This window comes from Grammomys surdaster, unplaced genomic scaffold, assembly GCF_004785775.1.
Source record: "Grammomys surdaster isolate TR1022 unplaced genomic scaffold, NIH_TR_1.0 126121, whole genome shotgun sequence".
NCBI classification, from domain to species: Eukaryota; Metazoa; Chordata; class Mammalia; order Rodentia; family Muridae; genus Grammomys; species Grammomys surdaster.
This window is the reverse complement of record NW_021620929.1, coordinates 3,031,830-3,055,768: the sequence shown is the minus strand read 5'-3', so window position 1 is coordinate 3,055,768 and position 23,939 is coordinate 3,031,830. Positions and strand designations below refer to the sequence as shown.

At 38.1% G+C, this 23,939-nt stretch overlaps 1 protein-coding gene across 2 annotated transcripts in view; it reads left to right on the top strand.

Moving 5' to 3' along the window:
* Ranbp17 (RAN binding protein 17) overlaps positions 1-23,939 on the top strand; it is a 286,889-nt gene that overhangs the window by 13,072 nt on the left and 249,878 nt on the right. For both annotated transcript variants that reach the window (XM_028756444.1, XM_028756443.1), the window contains exons 3-9: positions 614-704; positions 6,897-7,063; positions 9,053-9,118; positions 15,208-15,312; positions 16,880-17,045; positions 19,696-19,769; positions 22,419-22,538. In XM_028756444.1, coding sequence (XP_028612277.1) covers positions 614-704; positions 6,897-7,063; positions 9,053-9,118; positions 15,208-15,312; positions 16,880-17,045; positions 19,696-19,769; positions 22,419-22,538 — 789 coding nt within the window. The remainder of the gene's footprint in view (positions 1-613; positions 705-6,896; positions 7,064-9,052; positions 9,119-15,207; positions 15,313-16,879; positions 17,046-19,695; positions 19,770-22,418; positions 22,539-23,939) is intronic.

The window sequence follows — 23,939 nt, the reverse complement described above, 5'->3', positions numbered from 1 at the left end:
TGTGAACACAGGCTTCTGAAGCATGGAGCCAGGCAGGTGTGAACACAGGCTTCTGAAGCATGGAGCCAGGCAGGTGTGAACACAGGCTTCTGAAGCCTGGAGCCAGGTATATTTGGAGATAGGAGAGAGCAGATTGTGTCAACCTGCTAGGCCATATTAAGAGTGTTTTAGTTGAACTTTTTCACAGACATTTCTTTTTCCCATTTACTTGCTGCTGTTGAGATGGCTATGCACACCGCCTTCAACCATGATTTTTTTTTTTATGAGAGATTATGTGCATTTGTGTGTCACAAATACATAGGTGTATTTCAAGTACATCTATTTTTTTTTTCTTTTGGTTTTTCGAGACAGGGTTTCTCTGTGTAGCCCTGGCTGTCCTGGAACTCACTCTGTAGACCAGGCTGGCCTCGAACTCAGAAATCCTCCTGCCTCTGCCTCCCAAGTGCTGGGATTAAAGGCGTGCGCCACCACCGCCCGGCTCAAGTACGTCTATTTTATTCATCATAAATCTGCTACTTTGGAGAAGGAGAATTGGTTTTGCTTAGAAAAATTTGGTATAATATTTTGACTATTCTATTTTTGTGATGATAATAAAAAATACTTTTCTTTACAGACATCCTATGCTCAGCTCCTTGCAGCAACATGTCTTTCAAAACTTGTTACCCGAATCAATCCTTTACCTGTTGAACAGAGGATAGACATCAGTAAGTGATTCATTAATTTTTAAAAACAAATTGTATTATTAAAATAAAATTTTTTTTTATATTTGTTGAGCTTTTATTGGGCTTGTAATTTAGTTTTATTATTTTAAGATGGGTAGTTAAGTATTATTCATGTAGTGATGATGATATAATAGATGAGACAATATATAATTATAAAATATTGTTAATTTAATGATAAGTTATATTTTGTATATGTGGTATTTGATTTTCACTATTATATTTTATCCTCCAAATAAATTAATGAATTATTCTCATTTTGCAAATGAGTAAATCAGACATGATAGGCTCTGACTTGCTCAGGATCACACAACCAGGAAATAGAGTTCTTTTAAAATCTGCCAAATCTGTATAGAGTCCAGCACTCTTAATTGATTGGCAACTGAATGCCCAGAAAGAACCCAGCTCTGTAGTGTTGCTCAGGTTGCTATACCATAAACAGTTTGGATACATTTAAAACCCACAGCTGAATCCTACTTATAGTAAGAACATCGATACTGTAGAGTAGCCATATATATGTTTTGAGAATAATACATTTTTATATATGTGTAACCTTGTACATATAGACAAACCTAATAATGCGGGTAGGAGATTACTTGTTTGTAATAGAAACAGATTATTGTCTCATTTCTGTTCTTCAAACACAAAGTTAGTATAGTTTATATTTTCTTAGATCAGAAAAGTGAAAATATATGAGTCTTCAAGATCAAAATTCAGTAGTGAAAGCCATTCTGGGATGTAGTTTGCTACATTTTCTGATTGTTTCTGCCAGCCTTCAATCTGCAGAAAGTTTTATATCTAAGACAGCAAAAGAGATGCATTTGCAGTTTTTAATTTTAAGAAACTGATTCAAACAGTGTAGACCTAAGTCCTGACTTAGAACATATCTTAAATAGACTTACATTTTTTAGAGCACTTTAGGATTCTTAGCTAAACTGAACAGAAACTATAGCGTTCCCTTATACTCCCTGCCTCCATTATGGATAGTTCCCCCTGCTATCTGCTCAGTATATGTGTTCTCTAGATTTGGACAACATGCAACGGTGTGTGTCTGCTGTTATAGTAGTGTATGAAGTGGCTTCACTACCCTAAAAATCCTGGGTTCTGCTGGTTCACCCTGATCTTTGAATGCCCTCCACTGTTTTCCTTTCTATAGTAGCATACCGCAAGAATTGTAGAGTATGTAATTTTCTCAGATTTCCTTCTTTATTTATAATAAGCTATGTCTTTTCATGACTGGACTTAATGATCTCATTTTTTTGATATGAATAATATTCTTTATTGTCTGATTGTACCTAAGTGAAGAATGTTTTGGTTGCTTCCAAATTTTGAAAAAATGTGAGTAAAGTTGCTCTGGACAGAGGCAAGTGTGTCTGGTGCCTTATACATGAGACACTGAGGTCAGAGCTCCCACATTTGACCAACCTTGGCCAAACTAAGTCCATGCTCACAGCAAGGAAGGCCCTGATTGGGGGTAGGAGAAGGAGCACAGGAACTAAATGACCCTGAAGTAATGGTGACAGCACTTCTTGCTTTGTTCCTGAACTTAGGGAACTTTTTAATCTCTAATTTTTAAATGTGATGTCGTTTGTAGTTGCTGTTTTCCAGTAGTATTCTAGTTGAAGTGGAGGAAGTTTCTGTTTATCCTTCATAAATGGACATTGCATTTGTTAAATGCTTTTCTTACATCTATTTTTTTTGTCATGTGGTTTTCATTCTGTAGGCTGTTGATTTTATATGTTGAGCCTGCCTTGTACATCTAAGATGAAGCTGCTTTTCCTGCTCCTTAATTCTTAATTCTGTACATTATATATATATTATAGAGTTCAACTTGCTGGAATGTTGAGAATGTTTACAACTCTTTCCAAGAGAGACATTGCTTCTTATAGTGTTTTCAGTTTGTATAGTAAGATAATTTTGGGAACAGGGTTTGTAGTCAGAGGTTGAGTACTTGCCTAGCATGCTTGAGGGCCTGGGATTCATTCCTGGATGTGTAATAAAATAGATAATAAAAGAGGATAACTTTAGACTAAAATAAGTTAAATAGATCTATCTCTACTTGTTTTTCTTGGCAGATAATTCCTAAATGTTTGGTAGTATTTGCCAGTGAACTCATCTGGGTCTGGTGGAAGATAACCATTGTCTTAGTAAGGGTTTCCATTACTGTGAACAGACACCATGACCAAGGCAACTCTTATAAAGGAAAACATTTATTGAGGCTAGCTTATAGTTTCAAAGATTCAGTCCATTACTGTCGTAGCAGGAAGTTTGGCAGTGTGCAGACAGGCATGGTGCTGGAGAAGGAGAAGAGAGTTCTACATCTTCATCCAAAGGCAGCAGAAGGACAGACTCTCTCTTGCAGGCAGCCAGGAGGAGGATCTCTTAAAGCCCACCCACACAGTGACACGCTTAACCTTTTCCAACAAGGCCACACCTAGTAGTGCCACTTCCTATGGGCCACAAATATTCAAACTACAACTGTATTATTTACTGTTGTGTCACTATGACCAGTCTACACAGGAGGATGACTCAGTGGAGGACAGGGTAATTTGGCTCATGGTTTCATAGCATTCATACCATGGTTGTCTGTCCCCATGTGCTTGGGCACAGTTGGTATTGGAGTTTGTGGCAAAGGCTGGAGATCTTACTTCTTGTGGATGGGAAGTGGGCAGAAGAGTAAAGGCAGCATTTGTCTGGCTTGCTCCTCCCGCCTCCTTTATTCTGGTAAGGCCTCAAGTCCATGCTGCTGCCCATATTCATGATAGATCTTCCTCTTGGCTGATCTTCTCCAGAAACCGCATCACAGACAAATCCACAAGTGTGCTTCACCAGTCTGAGGTGATTCCAAGCCAGTCAAGTTGACAAGGCCAATTGTCCCTTGTACTTAGTAATTACTGAGCAAATTTTCTTAATCATTGTAAGCATTAAGATCACTTATTTGACTTATATTTTTAAAATAGTAACACCTAAAAAGAGTAAGGAAAATGGGTATTAATTTATAGTCATTTGACTTTGGATTTTTTTTAATAATACTTTGATTCTATGTAAACAATACTTCAGAACATGAATTTTGATGTTGCATTGGTGCTGTGAGATACTACACTCTTGTGATACTGGACAGTGGCAGTAAACTAGCTTTTTGTTATCTGCAAGGGTAAACAGTGATGTTCTACGCAGTGACACTTGTGGTTAGATGCAGTAAGTGAACTGCCAACTTAGGATGGTTTATTAGGGTTTCATCACAAGCTGAGCAAGGCTGGGCTGTAGTTCAGTTGGTATAGTGTCTGTCTAACATACATAAGTTTAACCCCCACTGCATAAACTGGGCATGTGGTGAAAGGCCGGAATCCCAGGACTTAGGAGGTAGAGGCAGAATCATCAGAAATTCAGAGTAATCCTTGACTGCATGGCAAGTTCAGGGCCAGCCTGGGACACTTGAGACCCTGTCTCACACACATAGAAAAAGTTGAGCAGCATCTGTGCTCTTTAGGAAAAAGTGATGAGCTGGGCGGCGGTGGTACATGGCTTTGATCTCAGCACTCAGGAGACGAGAGATCTCTGAGTTCAAGGCCATCCTGGTCTACAAAGAGAGTTCTGGACAGCCAGGGGCAATACAGAAAAACCCTGTCTGGAAAAACAGAACAAAACAAACAAACAATACAAGGGTGAAATATGGGGAGAAAAGAAAGTAGAAATGTATAAGAAAACTTTACCTAAGAAATGATGTTTTCTTTTAGATTTTTTAGTTTGAATAAAGAACTCTTGTTTCTGTCAGCCGATTGGAATTTTTATCATGACATGATATGTTTAATGGGCATGTGTAATAATAGACATATGGGTTAAAATGAAACATGTAGAATGGCCTGAGCAGTCACTTGGCGTTTTCAGGTCAACTCGGGTCCTCCGTCTGAGATGGCACACTTGTATTAACCCCATTACCTCGTCATAAGCACCATGGCCCAGTGCTGTGCTCACCGCACTTAACTTCTACCATTACAGTGTCATTAACAGTGGCTGCCCATTGATTATCAGTCAGATACATTTCCTAGCATACTACTGAAGTCTCTTCATGAGCTTGTCATTGAAGAGCCATCCTTGTTTAGGTGACCTTACATTGTCATCAGTTCCCTCCAGGTTCTTGTGTCAGAAGGTCTTCTCTCATGCCGACCTATGTTGCTTTGCTCTGTGATCTTACCTGGTTTCCCTGGATGCTATCCTTTTCATCTTGAGACAGATGTGTAGTTTAGGTTTGCTTGTTTTTAGAAATCCATCCCCTTCCTTGCCTTCTTTCTTTTAAAGCTTACTGAGCCATGATACATATTACATCATAAAATATAGTTAAATGCTTGCAAAAAAGTCAGCATAACAGAATCAATCTGTTACAAGCCTTGAGTAGAAAGCATTAGTTTTAGTAAATTTATGGTTGTATGAACATTCTCACAATTTGACTCTAGAACATTTTCATCACCATAGAAAGACCATTTAGAGACTGTCTCTGTCCCCACCCATAATGTGCTTTTTGCTTTTATAGATTGGGTTTTTTTGTAAGTGTTTGATAGAAATGAGATCATATCATGTGTAGTATTTTTGTACATACATGTTTTCCAAAGTGAAATGGTGCTTTATCATGTTTCATCAGTATATCCTTCCTTTTTATTACATACAGCTTTTAAAAAATTAGTTATTTATTTTTATTTTGTGCACTGGTGTTTTGCCTGTATGTATGTCTGTGTGAAGGTGTCAGATCCCCTGGAACAGGAGTTACAGACAGTTGTGAGCCGCCATGTGGGTGGTGCTGGGAATTGAACCCAGCTCCTTTGGAAGAGCAGCCAGTGCTCTTAACTGCTGAGCCACCTCTCCAGCCCCTACATGTGGCTTTCAAACATCTGTTCACTAGTAGTTGATGTTTGTTGGCCATTTCATTCATTTCTTGTCACTACAAGCACTTACACTTGGAACATTTACATCTGAGCCTTTTCATGGTTCGTTTTTCTATGTAGAACCCTAGGAATGAAATTGCTGAGTTATAAGGAAAGTTTGTGCAAACGTCTGTGAAGTTCCCAACTGTCCCAACTGCCTGCAGTCTAGCCAGTGTATAATTGATTGCCCTCAGCTTTACCTTATAATTCTTTTTTTTTCCTTTTGTGTGTGCATGTGTGCAAGTACTTTACTACAGGGTCATCTCTCTGGCCTACACACTTGCTGGTCTTTGGTTTTCACCCACAGTGTATCCTAAGGTCCCCCAGGCAGAGACGACTACTCCTTTTTAATGTGTTCTTAGATTTGGAGGTGTTTCCATTGAAGCATTTTTAGTTGGGTAGCTTGCAATTGATTTTGCCATGTTAACTTTTTTTGGTAAGCATTACTTTTGTAAGCTTCAAAAATTAGTTTGTGTACAGCTTATCAATATTGTATGCTATTATATCTTTGTCACTTAACTAAGATCAAGTTTAAAAAAATGGTTATTGTCTTTTAGCCTCACAATAAGCACTTACTTATTTAGTTATTGTAACATGATATATGCGTTTCTAAAAGTGACTTACTATACAATGCTGCCCAGGCCTCATGAGAGAAAGAAGATTATGGAGACAAGGATAGAATTAGCAAATGTTTGGTAGAGTTGTACAGATTAAGTGATTTGGAAGCATATGCACCATAGAACAAATGTGGTGCTTTTGGAAGGATGTGAAGATTGTAGGGCTCATTAGAGTTGCAGTTTGTGAGGGGCTGTGACATTATGGTCAGATGGGAAGTCATGGTGCCAGACTTGGATGGTGTGATGGATAGCACAGGTAACAGAAAACAGTGGGTAGTAGACATCTGAGGCATGCATTCTGAGCTGTGTTATATTGTACTACTTATATATTTCTGTGCCACAAATAGCTTGGTTTGTTTGGCATGCAACTTCCTGCATCAACATTATTTTGCATGTGACATCTACAAGTACAAAAATGACATTCATATTAGACTTAAATTAACCCAAGATTTATCAGAATTTAGTTAAATAAGCTCATGTTTTCCAAATAAATCTTACAGAATCTCCTGTATAATAAGTGCACATTGGTGACAGGGATCAATTCACTTATCAATGAGCGTGTCATTGCTCCCTTCTTTCCTTCACAAGATTCACATTCTGTTTCTCAAAAGTTGGAGTAGTCACCAATGCTCTCTTTGTAGGAAACTACATTCTGAATTATGTGGCGTCCCAACCTAAGCTGGCTCCCTTTGTCATCCAAGCTCTTATTCAAGTCATTGCCAAACTCACTAAGCTGGGGTGGTTTGAAGTTCAGAAAGACGAGTTTGTTTTCCGAGAAATCATTGCCGATGTGAAGAAGTTCCTCCAGGTAAGAAGGCATGGGTTAGTACCGTCTTAGAGCGTGAGAGCCTTGCTTAGCCTGACTTGGTTATCATATTTGTCCTCTGGATCTTTTCTTATTTATTGTCAGTTAATAAAAATACTACCAGAAGATTGAAAATAGCCATTGTTTCTAAATTTAAAATGTCCTTTTACATATGACACATGTGTACTGTACATATACATGCAATATTTATAATGATTTTCATAGTTAGCCAACTTTCAAAACAGCCCTAGGAAGTGAATTCCACTGAAGAAATGAAAACACTGTGATTTATGTTGAGTAGCTTTCACGAGGTCACAGTGACATAGTGAGGCCTAACTGGGACTGCAGCAAGTCTCTGGACAGCTTTTATTCCACACCATATCACCTACAACAGTTTTCTAAAAACAATGTTATCAACTGAATCATGAGAGCATAGCATATGATATGAATATAAGTAATACATGATATGAATCATAGCATTTCATACCTATTTTACACCGGTTTAGGTATTTAGACTGCAGAAAAGAAAGCACAGAGACTTGCAGGGATTTGTCCCACTTCCGGTTCCATGTTGGAAACTTAGCTTTGAGACAGTAGAGGGACCAAGAAGCTGTCCCTGCTTCCTAATTGCCTCTTATTTCCTTTGTAAATAATTTAGGTATTTAGTGATAGATATTTTTATATCTGTGTCATTTCTAATTGCACGGTGGTCAACTTGGTGTCGAATTTCAGAGTTCTTGGGCTGGAGAGATGGTTTAGTGGGGTAAAAGTACTTGCTTTGCCAAGTCTGATAATTGTTGTTGACTCCTCAGAACCCATGTAAAAGCTAAACATAGTAGCACAAGCCCCTGTAATTCCAGGTGTTTAAAATTAAAGGAAGGAAGGAAGGAAGGAAGGGAGGGAGGGAGGGAGGGAGGGAGGGGGGAGGGAGGGAGGGAGGGAGGGAAGGAAGGAAGGAAGGAAGGAAGGAAGGAAGGAAGGAAGGAAGGAAGGAAAGTCTTTAATCTGTCAGTTGGTTAGAGAGCCACACTGTGCAACTTCATTGAGCTAATGCACACAGAGTAGCCATGATTCAGTGCATAGGAATTAGGAGGACCATAAGGAATTAAAATGCATTGTCTGATGCTCCCAGAGTTGATCATTGGTGGTCCTGAGATAACATGAACTTAATTATACCTAGTAATCATGTTGCTTAGTTTCTGTACAAGTTAGCAGGGATGACCAACTGTGAGATGAGATGTACAGAGCACATCTGGGCACACTTTTGTACTACTGCATTGTAATTTGATGCTGCATTTCTTAATTCAATGCTTTCCAGTATGATTTTGTAATAGGGTAATTTGTTAGTAATGTGCACATGAGATGCGAATTGAAGGAGGGTTTACAATTAAATTGTAAGCTAATTAGAAACATCATGGAAACTATACCATATTGATAGTAATATATTTACCTTACTACATTGAATACTCTGAATGTCTTCATTAAGGCACCTAACGACTCCATACACGTGCACTGTTCAGTGATATTAAAAGAGCCTAAGTGATCTTTTCTGATATTAGATCAAGAGATTTAAATTAGTTTCTAAGCTACTTATTAATTATTGAATGCAGCTATCTATCACAGTAGGCCACAAGCAAATTTCTAGAACAAAACCTATTTTTCCTCCATTCTTAAGATTGTAGAAAAAGTACTAAGTTAAGTGTTATTTTGAAGCTTAGTTTACTATGGGTTGTATATACTGGGAAACATTGTATAGAGTGATGTGCATTTCTAAGGTAGGTATACATTTTCTCCTTAACTCCATGTACCAAAATTTATCCTTCAAGAATGAGTTTAAAATTCTTTTAGTTATAGAAATAACAATATTTTTTCCTAAATACTTTTAGAGATCATTACTAGGCAACTGTGATGCTTTGACATTTAATTTTGAAAAGTTATCGCTTGTTTACACTTAAGAACTAATCATCTCTCCACTTGGTTATTTTTCCAAAGGGCACAGTGGAACACTGCATAATAGGAGTGATAATCCTTTCTGAATTGACACAGGAAATGAACCTGGTAAATTTTTTCATGTAATAGGACATGGAATTTGCTTAGGTAATATTGTTTCTTAGTGGCAAAATGTATAGTTGTTTTGTGGCATGAAACTCTTTTAACTGTTGGTCAAGTCTTTAAGTATTTGTTTTACTAGTTGGTTGGAAAATTAAGTTAGAATATTTTCATTAAAAATCACTACCAGAGCCTGATCAATACAGATGCAGATGCTTGTAGCCAAACATCGGACTGAGTGCGGGTATACCAAGTAGAAGTTAGGGCAAGGACTGTAGGAACTGAAGGGGTTTGCAACCCCATAGGAAGAACAGCAGTATCAACCAACCAGAACCCCCAGAGTTCCCAGGGACTAAACCACCAACCAAAGAGTACACATGGAGGGACTCACGGCTCCAGCTGGATATGTAGCAGAGGATGGCCTTATTGGGCATCACTGCGTGGGGTACTCCTTAGTCCTATGAAGGCTTGATGACCCAGGGTAGGGGAATGCTAGGACTCTGAGGGAGGAGTGGGTGGGCAGGTAGGGGAGCACCCTCATAGAGGCGGGGAGGGAGAGGTGATAGGGGGGTTGTGGAGGGGAAACTGGGAAGGGGGATAACATTTGAAATGTAAATAAACAAAATAACTAATAAAAAATAATTTGAGTAGTTTAATAAAGCTTATTTTATAGAATATAAAAAAATCACAACCATAGGGAAAAAACACAGAATGACAGTAATGGAAAATAGGACACAGTCCTTGTTCCCTGGATACTTGGAGAACTGTCTTTTCATTCTTGTGGATATAATAATATATTAACTTAAAAGTGAATTGTATAGATAGAAAAGAAAACAAAATTTTATGTGTTTATAAGTAAAGGGCAAACAGTTTATTAGATTGATTCTTAACCATGGGTGAATGACAGGACCCATCTAGAGACAGATGGCTTGGCACTCTGTCACTTTCTGGCTTGACTTTTTCATCCTGCACAAGGAGCATTTCCAGAAACTACACTTCCCCCAACAGAGTTCCTTGAGCTGAGCAGCTGAGGCCATGTCCCCTGTCATGTCCCCTTTTGCTGTCAGCATGGGTGTCGGTAGGAGGGAAGCAGAGGTTGTGCTCTGCATGGAGTAATTTTATAAAGAGGAGTTTGGACTAAGACTGGCATCCTCCTGACTGGTGCTTGTGTGTGTGGAGTGTGAGTGTGCACATAGGAGAGCTGCTGGCCGATTGCCAACTCCCTTCGTAGTCACAGTGTAGTCACAATATTGTATAATTGAAAAAAATTAATTACTCTTCAGTGATGAGTTAAGACAGATTTTATAGAATTTCCACATTTTAAAAACACCTTAGTTTCCATGCCTGTTGCTTTTGCCTCTCACAGTTATGTGGTGATTGTCTTGCTATGGCAGTTCCTCTCCATTTCAGGAATAGCCAGCTTGTGGGCAGGAATATGACAGGGTCCTTGCCTAATCTGTGAATGAGTTTGAAGAACTGGAGCTCTCTTTTACAAGTTAAAAGTCGTTTTAGCGTGTCAGTTTACTTCATAAAAGTGAGGCTAGTATAGTAGCCACAGGCATCCAGTCTTCGTACTTGCTAACTTTAACAGTGGCTCATTTCCCACTTAACAACCAGTGGCAGTATAGACTACCCTGAAAGCGAGGACTTTAAGGTTCCTCTGTTCCTTAGTTCCTTATTAAATGGCAATGCAGATTCTAATAAAAGTATATCTTGGAGAACAACCAAGTATCACAGAGTAACTTTCAGTAATGTTTGGAGGCAGGACAAAGGTCTCTCTTGACCACTTGATAAGCTGACATCATGATGCCTTCCCCCCACATTCCCATAGCCCCAGGGAATGCTTTTACATTTTTTTCTTGTAGAACATTCTTTCTCCTTCATTATCATGATTCGACCATTATACTTTTTAGAAGTGATATTTCACTATTTAGTCCTGTTTCCCCATTCAGCCCCAGCATGTCCTTAGGGTTGATGCCTGCTTAGAATCAAGATGTTTGCTTTTCTCACTGTATTAATCTTCTTCATCTGGGAGGATTAGTCAGAGGAGGATTCCCTCTGCTTTACAACCTGTCTTAGTCAGGGTTACTATTGCTGTGATGAAAAACTGTGACCAAAAACAACGTGGTGAGGAAGAAAGTGTTTATTTAACTCAGTTCCATGTAAAGGTTCAACATCAAATACAGTGAGGGCAGGAACCCAAGCAGGGAGGAACCTGGGGCAAAGGCGAATGCAGAGGCCATAGAAGGGTGCTGCTTACTGGCTTGTTCCCTGTGGCTTGCTCAGCCTGCTTATACAGTCCAGGACCACAGACCCGTGGATGACACCACCCACAATAGACTAGGCCTCCCCCAATCGATCACAAATTAAGACAATGCCATGCAGCCAGATTTTATGGAAGCATTTCTCAATGAAGATGCCTTCCTTTTAGATAACTCTAGTTTGCGTCAAGTTGGCATAAAACTATCCAGCACACAACCTGACACATAAAGCTTACAAGCTAGTTGTTTTATAAAACATCTTTTATTTTGAGATTGTCCAGTGTTCCCTCATTATTAAATGCAGATTACATTTGTTTATCAGGAGTATCAGCAATGATACCGTGGGCTTCTTAGTGTCTCCTGCTCTGAGGCGTATGGTTTGAGTTATCTAATAGTGAGTGATGCTCACTTTGATTAAACGGGTTCTTTACTCAGCTTCCTTATTCTTTTTCTCTTTGTAATTATTAAATGCTTTATGGAGAAGTACTTTATAGTTCTGAAAATAGCCTGTTCATCACCAAGCTTATGTTATTAATATAGGTTTCTAATTTTATTTAATAGATTCGAATTCACCAGTAAGAAATCTTTCAAATCGTTCGTCCTTTGTATCCATTTAACATTCCCTCACCGGTCTTTGTTTTTTTGTTTTTGTTTGTTTGTTTGTTTGTTTTTTGAGAAGGGGGTCTCATGTAGCTCAGGCTGACCTCACATCCTCACATTTGCTATGTAGCTGGGAGTGAGTGACTTTGAATTCCTGATCCTCCTGCCTCTCAAGTACTGGGATTTTAGGGATGTTCCACTATGTCTGTCCTCTTTTGTTGTCTTATTCAAGATGTACCAGGTTATCCACAGAGAACAAAGCCAAACTCCTTCAATCCTACAGCTGGGAGACTGAAGCAGGAGGATCATAAATTTGAGGCCAGATTGGGCTACATAGAGAAATCTTGTATCTCCAAAATAATACTATCTCCTTCCAAGCTTTATGATTTTTGGCTTTATAAGTTAGAAAAATATATCTTCTATCGAGCAGATTTTATTGAGCTTAATTTCGGGGTGGAGGCATAATTCTCCACTTCAACTAGTATTTTTGCTGATCAGATTTGCATGCAGAAAGTCCTATGTTATACAATGTTCAGAAGTGTACTATATACTCATTCAGTGTGGTTGTATTTTTTTCCTTCCTTTATATTTGTTTGTTTGTTTGTTTATTTATTTATTTTTAGGTTTTTTGAGACAGGGTTTCTCTGTGTAGCCCTGGCTGTCCTGGAACTCACTCTGTAGACCAGGCTGGCCTGGAACTCAGAAATCTGCCTGCCTCTGCCTCTCCCAAGTGCTGGGATTAAAGGCGTGCGCCACCACTGCCCGGCTATTTTTTAGTTTTTAAGACAGGCTTTCACAGTGTCGTAACCCTATCTAGCCTGGAACTCAGTGTATAGAAAGACCAGACTGGCCTTGAATTCAAAGAACTCCACCTGCCTCTGCCTCCTGAGTGCTGGGAAAGCTGTACACCACCACACACTGTCCAAGTATGGATGTATCTTTTAAGAAAAATATCTAAATTTAATTTTCATAAAAGTTAAAAGAAAATTGTAAATGTTATCCTTTATTTTTAGAAGCCGAATCCACTGTTCCTTGAATATATATGTTATAATAGTTTTCAAGGCAAAATTCACATGCCTACACAGTAGGTACATGCATGTGCAAGATGAAATGGTTCTGCAGTCTCTCTCAAAAGAGTATGTAGTGAACATGCACGCTTTGGGGAAGGCACGGGTGAAGGCAGCCTTGACTTTAGCTTTATGGCCTATTGCTTTATGCAGATTTCTTATTTTTTTTTCAGAGTTCTTTGAGGGATTTTTTTTTTTTACAGTGTGCTTTGATTATATCCACTCTCCTTCCTCTGATTCTCCCAGATACATGCCACTTCCTTTTCCTACCTATCCAAAAATTGATTTCTTTTTTGAAGAATCATGCATGATTTGCTTTGAAGAGAGGTAGTGACAGCCTTTATTAAGAGCCAGTGGACTGTTGGTGTGGCACCTCGTATGTAGAGGCGCTCCGTAAACATGATCCTTTTCTACATGTTATGGATGTGGTAAAGAAGACTATGCATTTGAAAGAGTGGTTTGAAGATTAAGTGAAATAATATGTTAAGGATACTTTGTAAAAAGAACTTGTGATGCTGTATACTTTTACTGATTTTTATGAAAAAGGTTTTGACGTGAGAGAAGTGGGAGAGATGAACCCTTTAAAGTTTGATTTAGTGAAGGAAGGCTGGGCGATGACTCAGCAGGCAAAGCACGTGACATGGAAACACGACAACCAGAGAGTTTGCATCCCCAGAATTCATAGCACAGCCTCCTGGGTGTGACAATCTGCTCGTAATCCCAGTGCATGGGGTTCAGAAACAAGAACTTGACAGGACTAGATGGCTAGATAGATTAGCCAAAACGGTATACTCAGATACAACAGGAGACCCTGCCTCAATATATAAAGTTGAGAGTGATCAAGGCAGACACCCAGTATCAACATCAGATCTCCACACACATGCTCACATATGTGTGTTCATACATACATGCACACCACACATACACACAAAAAAAGTTTGATTTAGAGCAGATGCTGCAAATGATAATTAATTAAAATTATACATTGGCTACTTTCAGTAACTACTTTCTATAGTTCCTTTGGACTTTATTACGTTTAATATTCTATAAGTGAATGTAGCATTAAGAATAGTCTGAATTGTACGCTGGAATTTAGAAAGTATCAGATAATCAGTTCTTAGCTCACTATATATATTTATTAATTCTTAAAACAGCAGGAAAAATGGTTTCCTACTGTCTTTCAAATAGCAAAAGAGATAAATAGTAAATCTATAATAACTTTAGGCCACAGTGGTAATAACTACCAGAACTGGCCTTGTTTATTTTCTGTTGATAAGTGAAAATATATAGCATATATGTAATGTACATGTATTGTGTATATGTATTATACTTATAATACATATATATTTGTCAGGGAAACGGGCCAGTGCTGGTGATAAAATCCAGTATTTCATAGGTGTTAAGCAAGTATTCTCAGTCTTAATACCACTGTGTAAATAATTTTTACATTTTAGTCTAGGGACTGAAATTCTCTAGTCTTAGTTTATTCTTAAAAAGTTAATTTCTGGCCAGGTGGTAGTGGTACCTACCTTTAATCTCAGCCTTAAAGAGACGAGAGGTAGAGGTAGGCAGATCTTTGTGAGTTTGAGGCCAGCCTGGTCTATACAGCTTTTTCTATGATAGCTAGGGTTACATAGTGAAAACCTAGCTTGGAAAAAAAATTTTTTTTGTTAGCTAATAAAATATTCAGAGACGATATGCTGTACATAATCAAATTCTTGAGTATATTTCTACTTTTCAAAATTTTAGTGATATAAACCCAATGATATTTAAATACTTCCATGTAAAATATTTTATAACTTATTCGTTTATCTGATTCGCATATTTGAATTTGAAGAGTATTTTAGAGATGGCATTGTAGGTGTTCTGTAGGTGGCATTTGAGAGTTAGGGAAGTTACTTATGTTATATACATTATCAGGCAAAGTTCAGGAACACATGATCTCAGTGTCTGTTATGTTATTATCTGTGTCCTACATTGGCACTGAAACCATGAGTCTTTGGGTTCTAACCCTGTCTCTGTCCTGAGGAATTGCCGTCAAGTCTCCCTCCCTGTCTTTCACAAGCTCTGTTTTCATGCCTTTCTGATTACTAGTGCCATTATGTTATGTAGTACATTTGCCTTATGTTTCTATGTCTTTGGTTAAACTTAACTATCTTGACCTTTTTAGGTTGATTATTCCAGACCTTCAGCAAAACATAGGAAAGTAGCTACCTCATTCCGTGACACTTCTCTAAAAGACATTCTAGTGTTAGCATGTTCTCTCCTGAAACAGGTAAGTCAGCTGCTAACTCAGCTTCCTAGCTAGAGTAGCCTGGGAACCTTAAGTGCTTTGAGTGAATTTCGGGTGCATTGTTTTCCTCTGATTTTTCTGTTAAGAGACTCGTGGTCAGTCTTAAATATGGTAAATCTGTACAAACTTTACTCCCTGGGTGTGGAAGATCATGCAGTAGAGAATTCAGTGTTTGTGTTTAGGCAATAGTAGTTTCTACCTTCTTATTGTTGATTTTTACTTGGACAGACTAATTTGAGTTTTGATTTCTTTTTCTGCCTGCCCATATGGAAAACTCCAGTTTTCAATTTTGTTTTTTTCATAATTTTCTCAGAATTCTTTTACTAATTTCCTTGGGAAATAGGGATTTCCCACTTGATTTTAGTGCACCATGGAGCATGCGTGACTTTCCTAACTTAAGGCTCTGTTGCATTGAGAAGGACGCCATCACACTACTCAAGCTCATTTACTTGGTGTTGTGAGGCATTTCCCAAAACATCTCATTAAAAGCTTTGCTTTCGATCTGTTTAGTTCTCTGTTATAGGCTAAGTATCCTTTATAAATACTTGGGACCAGAAGTGTTTTAGACTTTGGAGTGTTTTAAATTTTAGAATATTTTTTATAAACTTAACCAAGTGAAAAATTTCAAAATCTGAAATGTGAATTTTACCAAAATCCAAAGTTCTTTCTTGAGTGCTCAAGAAACTTTACACTGCAGGTTATTTCAGATTTTAAGTTGTTCAGATTAAATTTGTTATCTTGTCTGTTAACATTGATGATCACTGTAGTAGGCCTAATTAAATGACTCTTTTAAGAATATTCTTGTAGTGTGGAAAACATCATTTACAAAGGTAGATAAATAGAAGAGATAGTGAACGCCCCGTCTGACTGAACAGTAGTGCAGCCTGTGGTTAGGCTGTTTATACATATTCCTGTCTACCTACCTCATCTCTCTTTCTATTCTTGGAGAAGTCTAGGCCTCTCTACAGATAATTCATAATATCCAAGAGGTACTTTCAGACCATGAGGGAACCGGCCTTATGAAAAGCTGGTCAGGACTGTGCTCCAGAAGCTGTGGCCTTACCGATACTCTGGTCTTCCTTTACACAAGATGCTAGTCCAGATTTTCTTGAGGAAAATTAAGCCTTAGGGTTTTTTTTGCTGTTGTTGTGTTTTTGTTTGTTTTGTTTTTTGAAACAGAATTTCTCTGTGTAGCCCTGGTTGACTTGTAACTTAACTCTGTAGACCAGGCTATCCTTGAACTCAAGAGGTCTGCCTGCCTCTGCTTCCTGAGTGCTGGGATTAAAGGTATGTTGCTACTACACCTGGCCTAGGTTACCTCTTACAACTTTAGAAGGCAATCTCCAATATGTAGTTAAGTATATTTTTATTCTCATTTTACAAGGTGAAATTGGAAAGTAGTCTGTTGTAGAAGTGTGTAGACAATGATTTTTACCATTTTATTTTTACTAATTTTTATTTCACATTAAAGAAGTATTTAGATTTATGAAGTTACAATTCTTTTATTGATAATGTTTTATTATAATGTTTTTTTTTTCTAACTTTGAAGGTGTTGGCCAAACCCTTAAATCTTCAGGATCAAGATCAACAGAGTCTGGTAATGCAAGTCTTAAAGCTAGTCCTCAGCTGCCTAAGCTTTGACTTCCTGGGCAGTTCAGCAGATGAATCTGCAGACGATCTTTGCACAGTGCAGATTCCAACAACCTGGAGAACAAGTAAGAGGAGAGAAGGAAGGATTAACATGAGAGATGGTCAGTGTGCAAGGTGCAGAATTAACCTGGCCTATGCTGTAGCACTGCTTCATTCTCAGTGGTCTAATTCAGAACAGCTACTAATACTACGACAGTAGTGAAATGCTTTGTTCAGCTCATATCATACTAACAGCTATATTCTGATTTCAGGAAAACAGACAAGTGCTAAAGCCACCTACATAGGCAGTGGAGAGGGTCTGACAGTTACTCAGAGCTCTTGTTCAGAGTTCCAAGGTGAAGGAGTCAGAGTAAAGGCCTGAGCAGAGCAGAGCTGGGGTTTACTGTGTTACAGGAGGGACACCCAGAAGAAAGGAAGATGTCTCCCCTACTTTGCAAAAAGATAATGTCACTAAGGTGCCTCAGGGCAGATGTGGGGTAGGGGATCTTCACCTGTGCAACTGGGAGACAAACTGACTGCCTGGTACTGTGGTCGGGCTTCTTCCTCCTTCCTTGCAAAATTAAGCTAGAAAAACATCAGATTTGGGTCTATCAGATAGAGGGCTAACATAAAGAGTTTTTTAAGGACTTCAAATTTAGGAATAAATGATTAATAAACAAAGGATTTAGCATTTCACATCTTGGTAGAGTGATAATCTCATAAACCAACATGTATAATAAAAATCGCAGGCTAAAAACCTGGGTGTACACCCGAGTGCCTATAAAACTCAACTCAGTATGGCTGGAGGATTGTGTTGGGCTTGCTGGCTGTGGTGTTGTAGTGTTGTTTTTACAAGAGATCACCAATGTGGTGATTAGCTCTTGTAACTATATGTGAATCTATAATTTATTAATCTTAGAAAGTTTAATTTTTTTAAAAAGTTGGATACAAGGCAGAGACTAGAAATAAACTTTAAAAGGGTGTGCTTAATATTCCTAGAGATAGAAACAGGGTAAAGCATTCCTGAGACAAGAATAGAACATTTGCCACATAATTTAACAATTTAGTAATAACTTGGAAGAGAAAGTTAATGAAATTTACAAAATAGAGTTTAAAAGGCAAGATGTTTAATAGAGCAAGTACATGTAAGAAAATTAGAGGTGAAAGCACACGGTTGGGATGGGACGATTGGTAGTTCTAGAAAGAAAGAGTAGGAAAAAACAAGGAAGTTGAAAACCCAACAGTGTTCTCATCAGTGAAGGATGGAATAGGAATAGAAAGCTGCACCAGGAATCCAGCATTATGGGTAAAAACAGATAGGCACCACGTTCACATGTGTGATGTCCCAGGAAAAACGACTTGCTGTGCATGAGGCAGAAAAAGTCCACAGGCTTGAATCTAGAGTGGCAATAGCCTTCTTCGTAACAGCAGGGACTCACAGTGGGTTAGCAGCCTCAGACCTCTGCAGGATTTCAAACTCGATGGAAATTATTAAAAGCAAGATATGCAGGTCCTTTCAAATTTCTCCCTCATGTACTTGCTTTCAGTAACTATTTAAGATATAAGTCAAGAAAATAGAAGTGGGTTGCTGAAAAGAACCCTCAAACAAGGGGACAGTAAACAGATGTAAAATGGAGACAGGGTGTAACAAAGGGCCAGCCATTTGATCAATGAGTGACAGGTGTAGCAAATGGAAATGGTGTTTGGTGATATTGGCTGTATGGAAATGTTAACAATTTTTTTTTTTTGGTGAATTTGTCAAAAACATTCAGCAAAAATTAGTGACAGATATATACAGCTAAGGCAGACTACCATACTTAGCTTAAGTGCAGAGATCATTGTACGATAATGATACTATTCTTCAGCTCACCTGTTATTCTTTGCATGGTTATAAATGTAAACACTTTAGAATTGATTGTATCACAGGTTATGATTGCAGTGGGAGAGGACAGGATGGGTATTTCAGAGAATGTTTGAGATGGGATCGCAGAGTAAGTTTTGTGTTTTGTTTTGTTTTGTTTCGAGACAGGGTTTCTCTGTGTAGCCCTGGCTGTCCCGGAACTCACTCTGTAGACCAGGCTGGCCTCGAACTCAGAAATCCGCCTGCCTCTGCCTCCCAAGTGCTGGGATTAAAGGCATTCGCCACTACTGCCCGGTGCAGAGTAAGTTAGAGAACTAAAATCTAATGCGATTAAGGTAAGGGTTCAGGTGGTATCAAATGAAACTGTATGATGACCATTTTTAAATGTAAATATATAAATGAGGCAGGATACAGCTGCTTTTTATAAGCTTTCTTGTGCTACTTATCCCTATACTTACTATTTTAGTGTAAATACAAACTAGCATTCTATCAGAAGTGTAGATACTGTACAGAACTAAGAGCCATCTTAGCTAGCAATTTTTTTATGTCCACACTGTTTCATTTATCAAAGGAATAGAAACCCTTAAGAATCAAAATAGATCAACTGTAAGCAGGCTGTGGTGGTGGATACCTTTAATCCCAGCACTCAGGAAGCAGAGGCAGAGGCAAGATCTCTTAATTCTAAAGCCAGCCTGGTTCATAAAGCAAGTTTAACACCAACCAGGGATACATAGAGACACTTGGTCTAGAAAAGCCAATATTAAATAAATAGCCCAGTTACAATGAGTAGCCATATGTAAAAGTCTTGACATTCTTACATGTGTGATAATCTTTTAGTGAAATTAATGGTGTTAGAAAAATCATCTCTTTTCCAGTTTTCCTGGAGCCAGAAACATTGGATCTTTTCTTCAATTTGTATCACTCGCTCCCACCACTGCTGTCTCAGTTAGTAAGTACAAGTTGTTCATTAGTCCTCAAAGATGTAAGACCCTCAATAGTTGGTTGTTACCATTTTTGTACTGCTTGGAAATTGAACCTATGGCCCTGCACCTTTGATGTTAGTGTGATAACTGAACGGCATGTCCAGCTTCTGGTTTTGCTTTTGAATATGGTCTATTGTACAGCCCATGCTGCCTTCAAACTTGTCTTCCATCCTCATCCTCCTCAGTGCCAGGCTCAGTCTTGTCCATGTGGTTCTTTTCTAATCTGAAGTAAGGGTAATATATATTCACTTCAAAATTCTTATGCAATTAATTGACTTATATTTCTCTAGTAATTCTCTCACTTCTGAATGTATTCTGTTAAATTTTCATATTTGTTAACAGACTCTGTTAACAGAATTTGTTAACAGTCATTTCCACTGAGTGATTAAGCTCAGAACCACTAACTGATCTTGGCTCTTGCCAAAGCCAGCACAGTCTGTCAACCTCTACCTATGTCTCACTCCCTAACCAGTACTCACCTTGCTCAAGTCCAGCACGCCACTAGGACCATCCTTCTAACCTTCTCTAATTCTTCTTTACCTGGTTGGCTACATTCTTTGACTTGCAGTCTCCCTCAGAAATCTCAGAGACAGACAAAGGTGACCACTCACTCGGTTGGTGCTCATCACTCTTGCATACTCAAGTTTTAAACAGTTTCTTTGTTACACAGAAGTTTGAGACTGTGAGCATCATCTTTGTCTTTAAGATCTTTAAATCTTTAAGATCTTTAAATCTTTAAGATCTAGCAATGTTGGAAAAAGTGTTGTTTAATATTTAAGCTACTAGAAATTGGAGAATTATGTCTCTGGAAAAGTGTTCCAGATTTAAAGTGTTTAAATGTCGCTTAAAAGGAAGACTTGTATTACTCTACTATTGAGCTGCATCCCTAACCCAACCAGTCTGTTCTTGAGTCGAGAGTTCAAGGTTTTAATCTGAGTTTTGTTGGGTGCGTATCTGAGATTGTGCCTTATCTTTTTGTCTTTCAACCAGGAAATTGCTTTTAGTTGTTTAAAAATCATGAAGTCATATGATTATGTTTTAGCATAAAGCAAAATTATACTCATGATTTAAAAAATGCAGAAGAGAATGTCTGCTTTGAGATAACTAGCCTGATGTCCTGTCATGTGGTGCTTATCTTGCTTCATGCTCACAGTGACCTTGCGAGGTTAATAACACTTTCCTCAGTAGATTGACCTGAACAGAAAACAGACCCAAGTGTCTAATTGAGTTTCCCCAGGGCAACAGAGTAGATGTTGGGATTGAGATTAAAGCTCAGGCCTTTTTATCCACCAAATTATGCACTGGTGTTTTGCTTTGAATATACTGATGATTCCTAGTCCTGTGCATTAGAGTTGTTTAAGGAGGATAGTTTTTGTTTTTAACAGTAAAGGAAGTCAGAAACTGGAGTATGCTCCAAACAGAAAGATCCCCATGTTTGTTCTCATTCGTATCCTTATCCGCAAGATCCAGACGTTTTGTATGAAATCTCCTAATAGAAGTATTTTAACATTGGCAGCTAGTGGTAATTTTAGTTGGCAAGTAAATCTACGAACTCAGATTAAACAAACAGAAATCAGTTTGTCTTTATATGAGGACAGAGTGCTGTTGGAGTTAGGAACCTAGGCAGTTGACATGGCCTGGAAATCTAGGGAGAGAACTAGGTCAGAAATGGGACCTTCAAAGAGTTACTAACTCTTCAGCAGCATTTTCCAAACTCCCTTGTAAGATACTTCTGAATGGCATAGAATAAGTACTTCATGGCCAAATATATTTGTTATATGCCTGATTCAGTTAAGGATTGTTTCTCATTTTTAGTGTCCATAATACATCATTTACACTACTCTGTAACTTAAGATTTGTTTCTGACACCTAGTTCATTGGTTCATAGACAGAATGGGTATCTTAAGCAGCTGGGCACCTGAATATATCCCTGTCTAATGCCTGCTTTGACAGATTTGGCATAGAGAACTTATAGAATACATGTCTCACAGTCAGGAAGAACAAAGGGATTCAGCAAGAGGGAGAAGGCAGATAGGGTACAAATAAGAACACAGTGACGCGCACCCCCCCCATCATGAGAATGTTACAATGAGACCCTCCTTTTTTCTCCTTAAAATATCCTTTGGTCTTTCGTGTGTATGTGGTTGGGGTGTGTGTGTGTGTGTGTGTGTGTGTGTGTGTGTATGCTTACACTTTCTCTATAGCTGTTAATCTTAGTTTCTTGGGACAGTATCTCTCTGAAGCTCCCTTCTTCCTTTGACCAGAATGGCTGTCTGCCTATCTGTAACACACCACTGACATTCCAGGCGTCTGTGGGTATGTCTAGATTTGTGTTCAGATGTTCCTGTAGGTGTCATTACCCACTGAGCCATCTCCACAGCTCTTGAGGCCCCTTCCTTTGTAAAATGCAGATCAAAAATGAAAACAAAAATGTCGAAGTTTTGAAAGCCAGGTAGAAAAATGAAGTCTCCAGCAGAGGAGGATGAGGGGCGATTTTAAAAACAGCCGAAGAACATCTTCAAGTGCTGTTTTAGTATGGGGCAGAGGCTTGTGGATGGTGGTAGTGGACATAGCCACTTTTAAAATTAAAATAAAATAATTATGTTGTTTTCCAGGCACTTTCATGCTTAGTTCAGTTTGCTTCTACAAGGAGATCCTTATTTAGCAGTCCTGAGCGTGCCAAGTATCTTGGTAACTTAATTAAAGGAGTAAAAAGGATACTTGAAAACCCCCAGGTATTTATGAAATAACTTATTATTTAGCATATAGAAATTATATTTCTGCTCATTGGTACATAATAAATTTTTTAATACATTATGTTTTGGGAAAAAATTTAGTATATTCATCTTTCTGAGGTCTCATTTGCTATACTTATTTTTTTTTTAATGAGAGTATTTCAATGTAGATTTGGTATTTCTTCTCACTTTTTTGTTTGTCTTTGTTTCAGGTGAATATGAATAGAAGTCATGTGTTGTGTTACCCTTCAGTCTTTTATCATTGTACTTTATGTCCTTGCTTGTACTTATTAAACTGCTGAGGTGATTGAGGAGTGTATCTGCTTTTTGAAGTAGGAGACAATTTAAGCTTAATTGTTAATATTGAAATACATCACTTTAAATTTTGAAATAGTGTCTTTTGCCCTCTTGTGGACACCTGGCTTGTAGCTTTAGAAGTAGACTGTTAGCTCCAGCGCTTGGTGTCAGAACACACATCCAGAGACATTCATGAGAGGTGCAGACTGTCTAACGAGAATCATAACACCTTCAGTTAGTTTGTTTCTGGCTTAAAACATTTGTAGTTGAGCCATGGACTGTAAACATACACATGGCAGGCTAAAGAGCTGTCTCTGTGCGTCTCAGTTGCTGGCATTTGGGGCCATCAGTTATCTTTGTATGGAGATGAAGTATTATCACTCTGCAAAGGTATTTGGGTTTTTGGGTTTTGTTATTGTTGTTTGTTTTTCTGGTGATTGAAGAGTTTTTTTTCATTTAAAGTTTTTACATTATTTTTTGTTTACTTGAACAATTTCATGTGTATATGTAATATATCTTGATTATGTGCAAGCCAAATAAATACCCCCGACCACATTCTCTACACCCCAGGAGTTCTTAGGTGGAATATCTTGCAATGTATACCTTTGTGTACATTTTCAGTGTTCAGGTCTCCTGTTCACTCATTTTGCTCATAGATGGGGTTTACCTTAAAATCACAAGTTATTTGTGTAACTTACTATCATGAGCTGTGTTGTCAAAGCTACTTGGCCAGTGTAAAAGTCAGTCTGGTATTTTAGAATCGCAATTGAGTATGAAAAGACCTGTTCTAAGATATACTTTTAGAATTTGTCCTAGATAATACATATTATTTTTTTCTTAGAGCCCCCATTAGTAAATTTCTTTAGATTCTTTAAGTATTAGTATTCAACCAGTTCATTTAAAAATGTGGTCATATGCCAGCTATTCTGCCAAGTGTTTAAATATCAGGATAACATATGTTTGGTATTCTAGCCACTCTAGAAAGGTCTTTCTTGGTCTGTTCCTTTTTAAGTTTTCTTCTAAAAGTCACCTGCCACCTACATGCTGTTTCCTTCACTGCAGTAATTTATTTGAATGCCTTGTCATTTAGAAACAGGACATTCA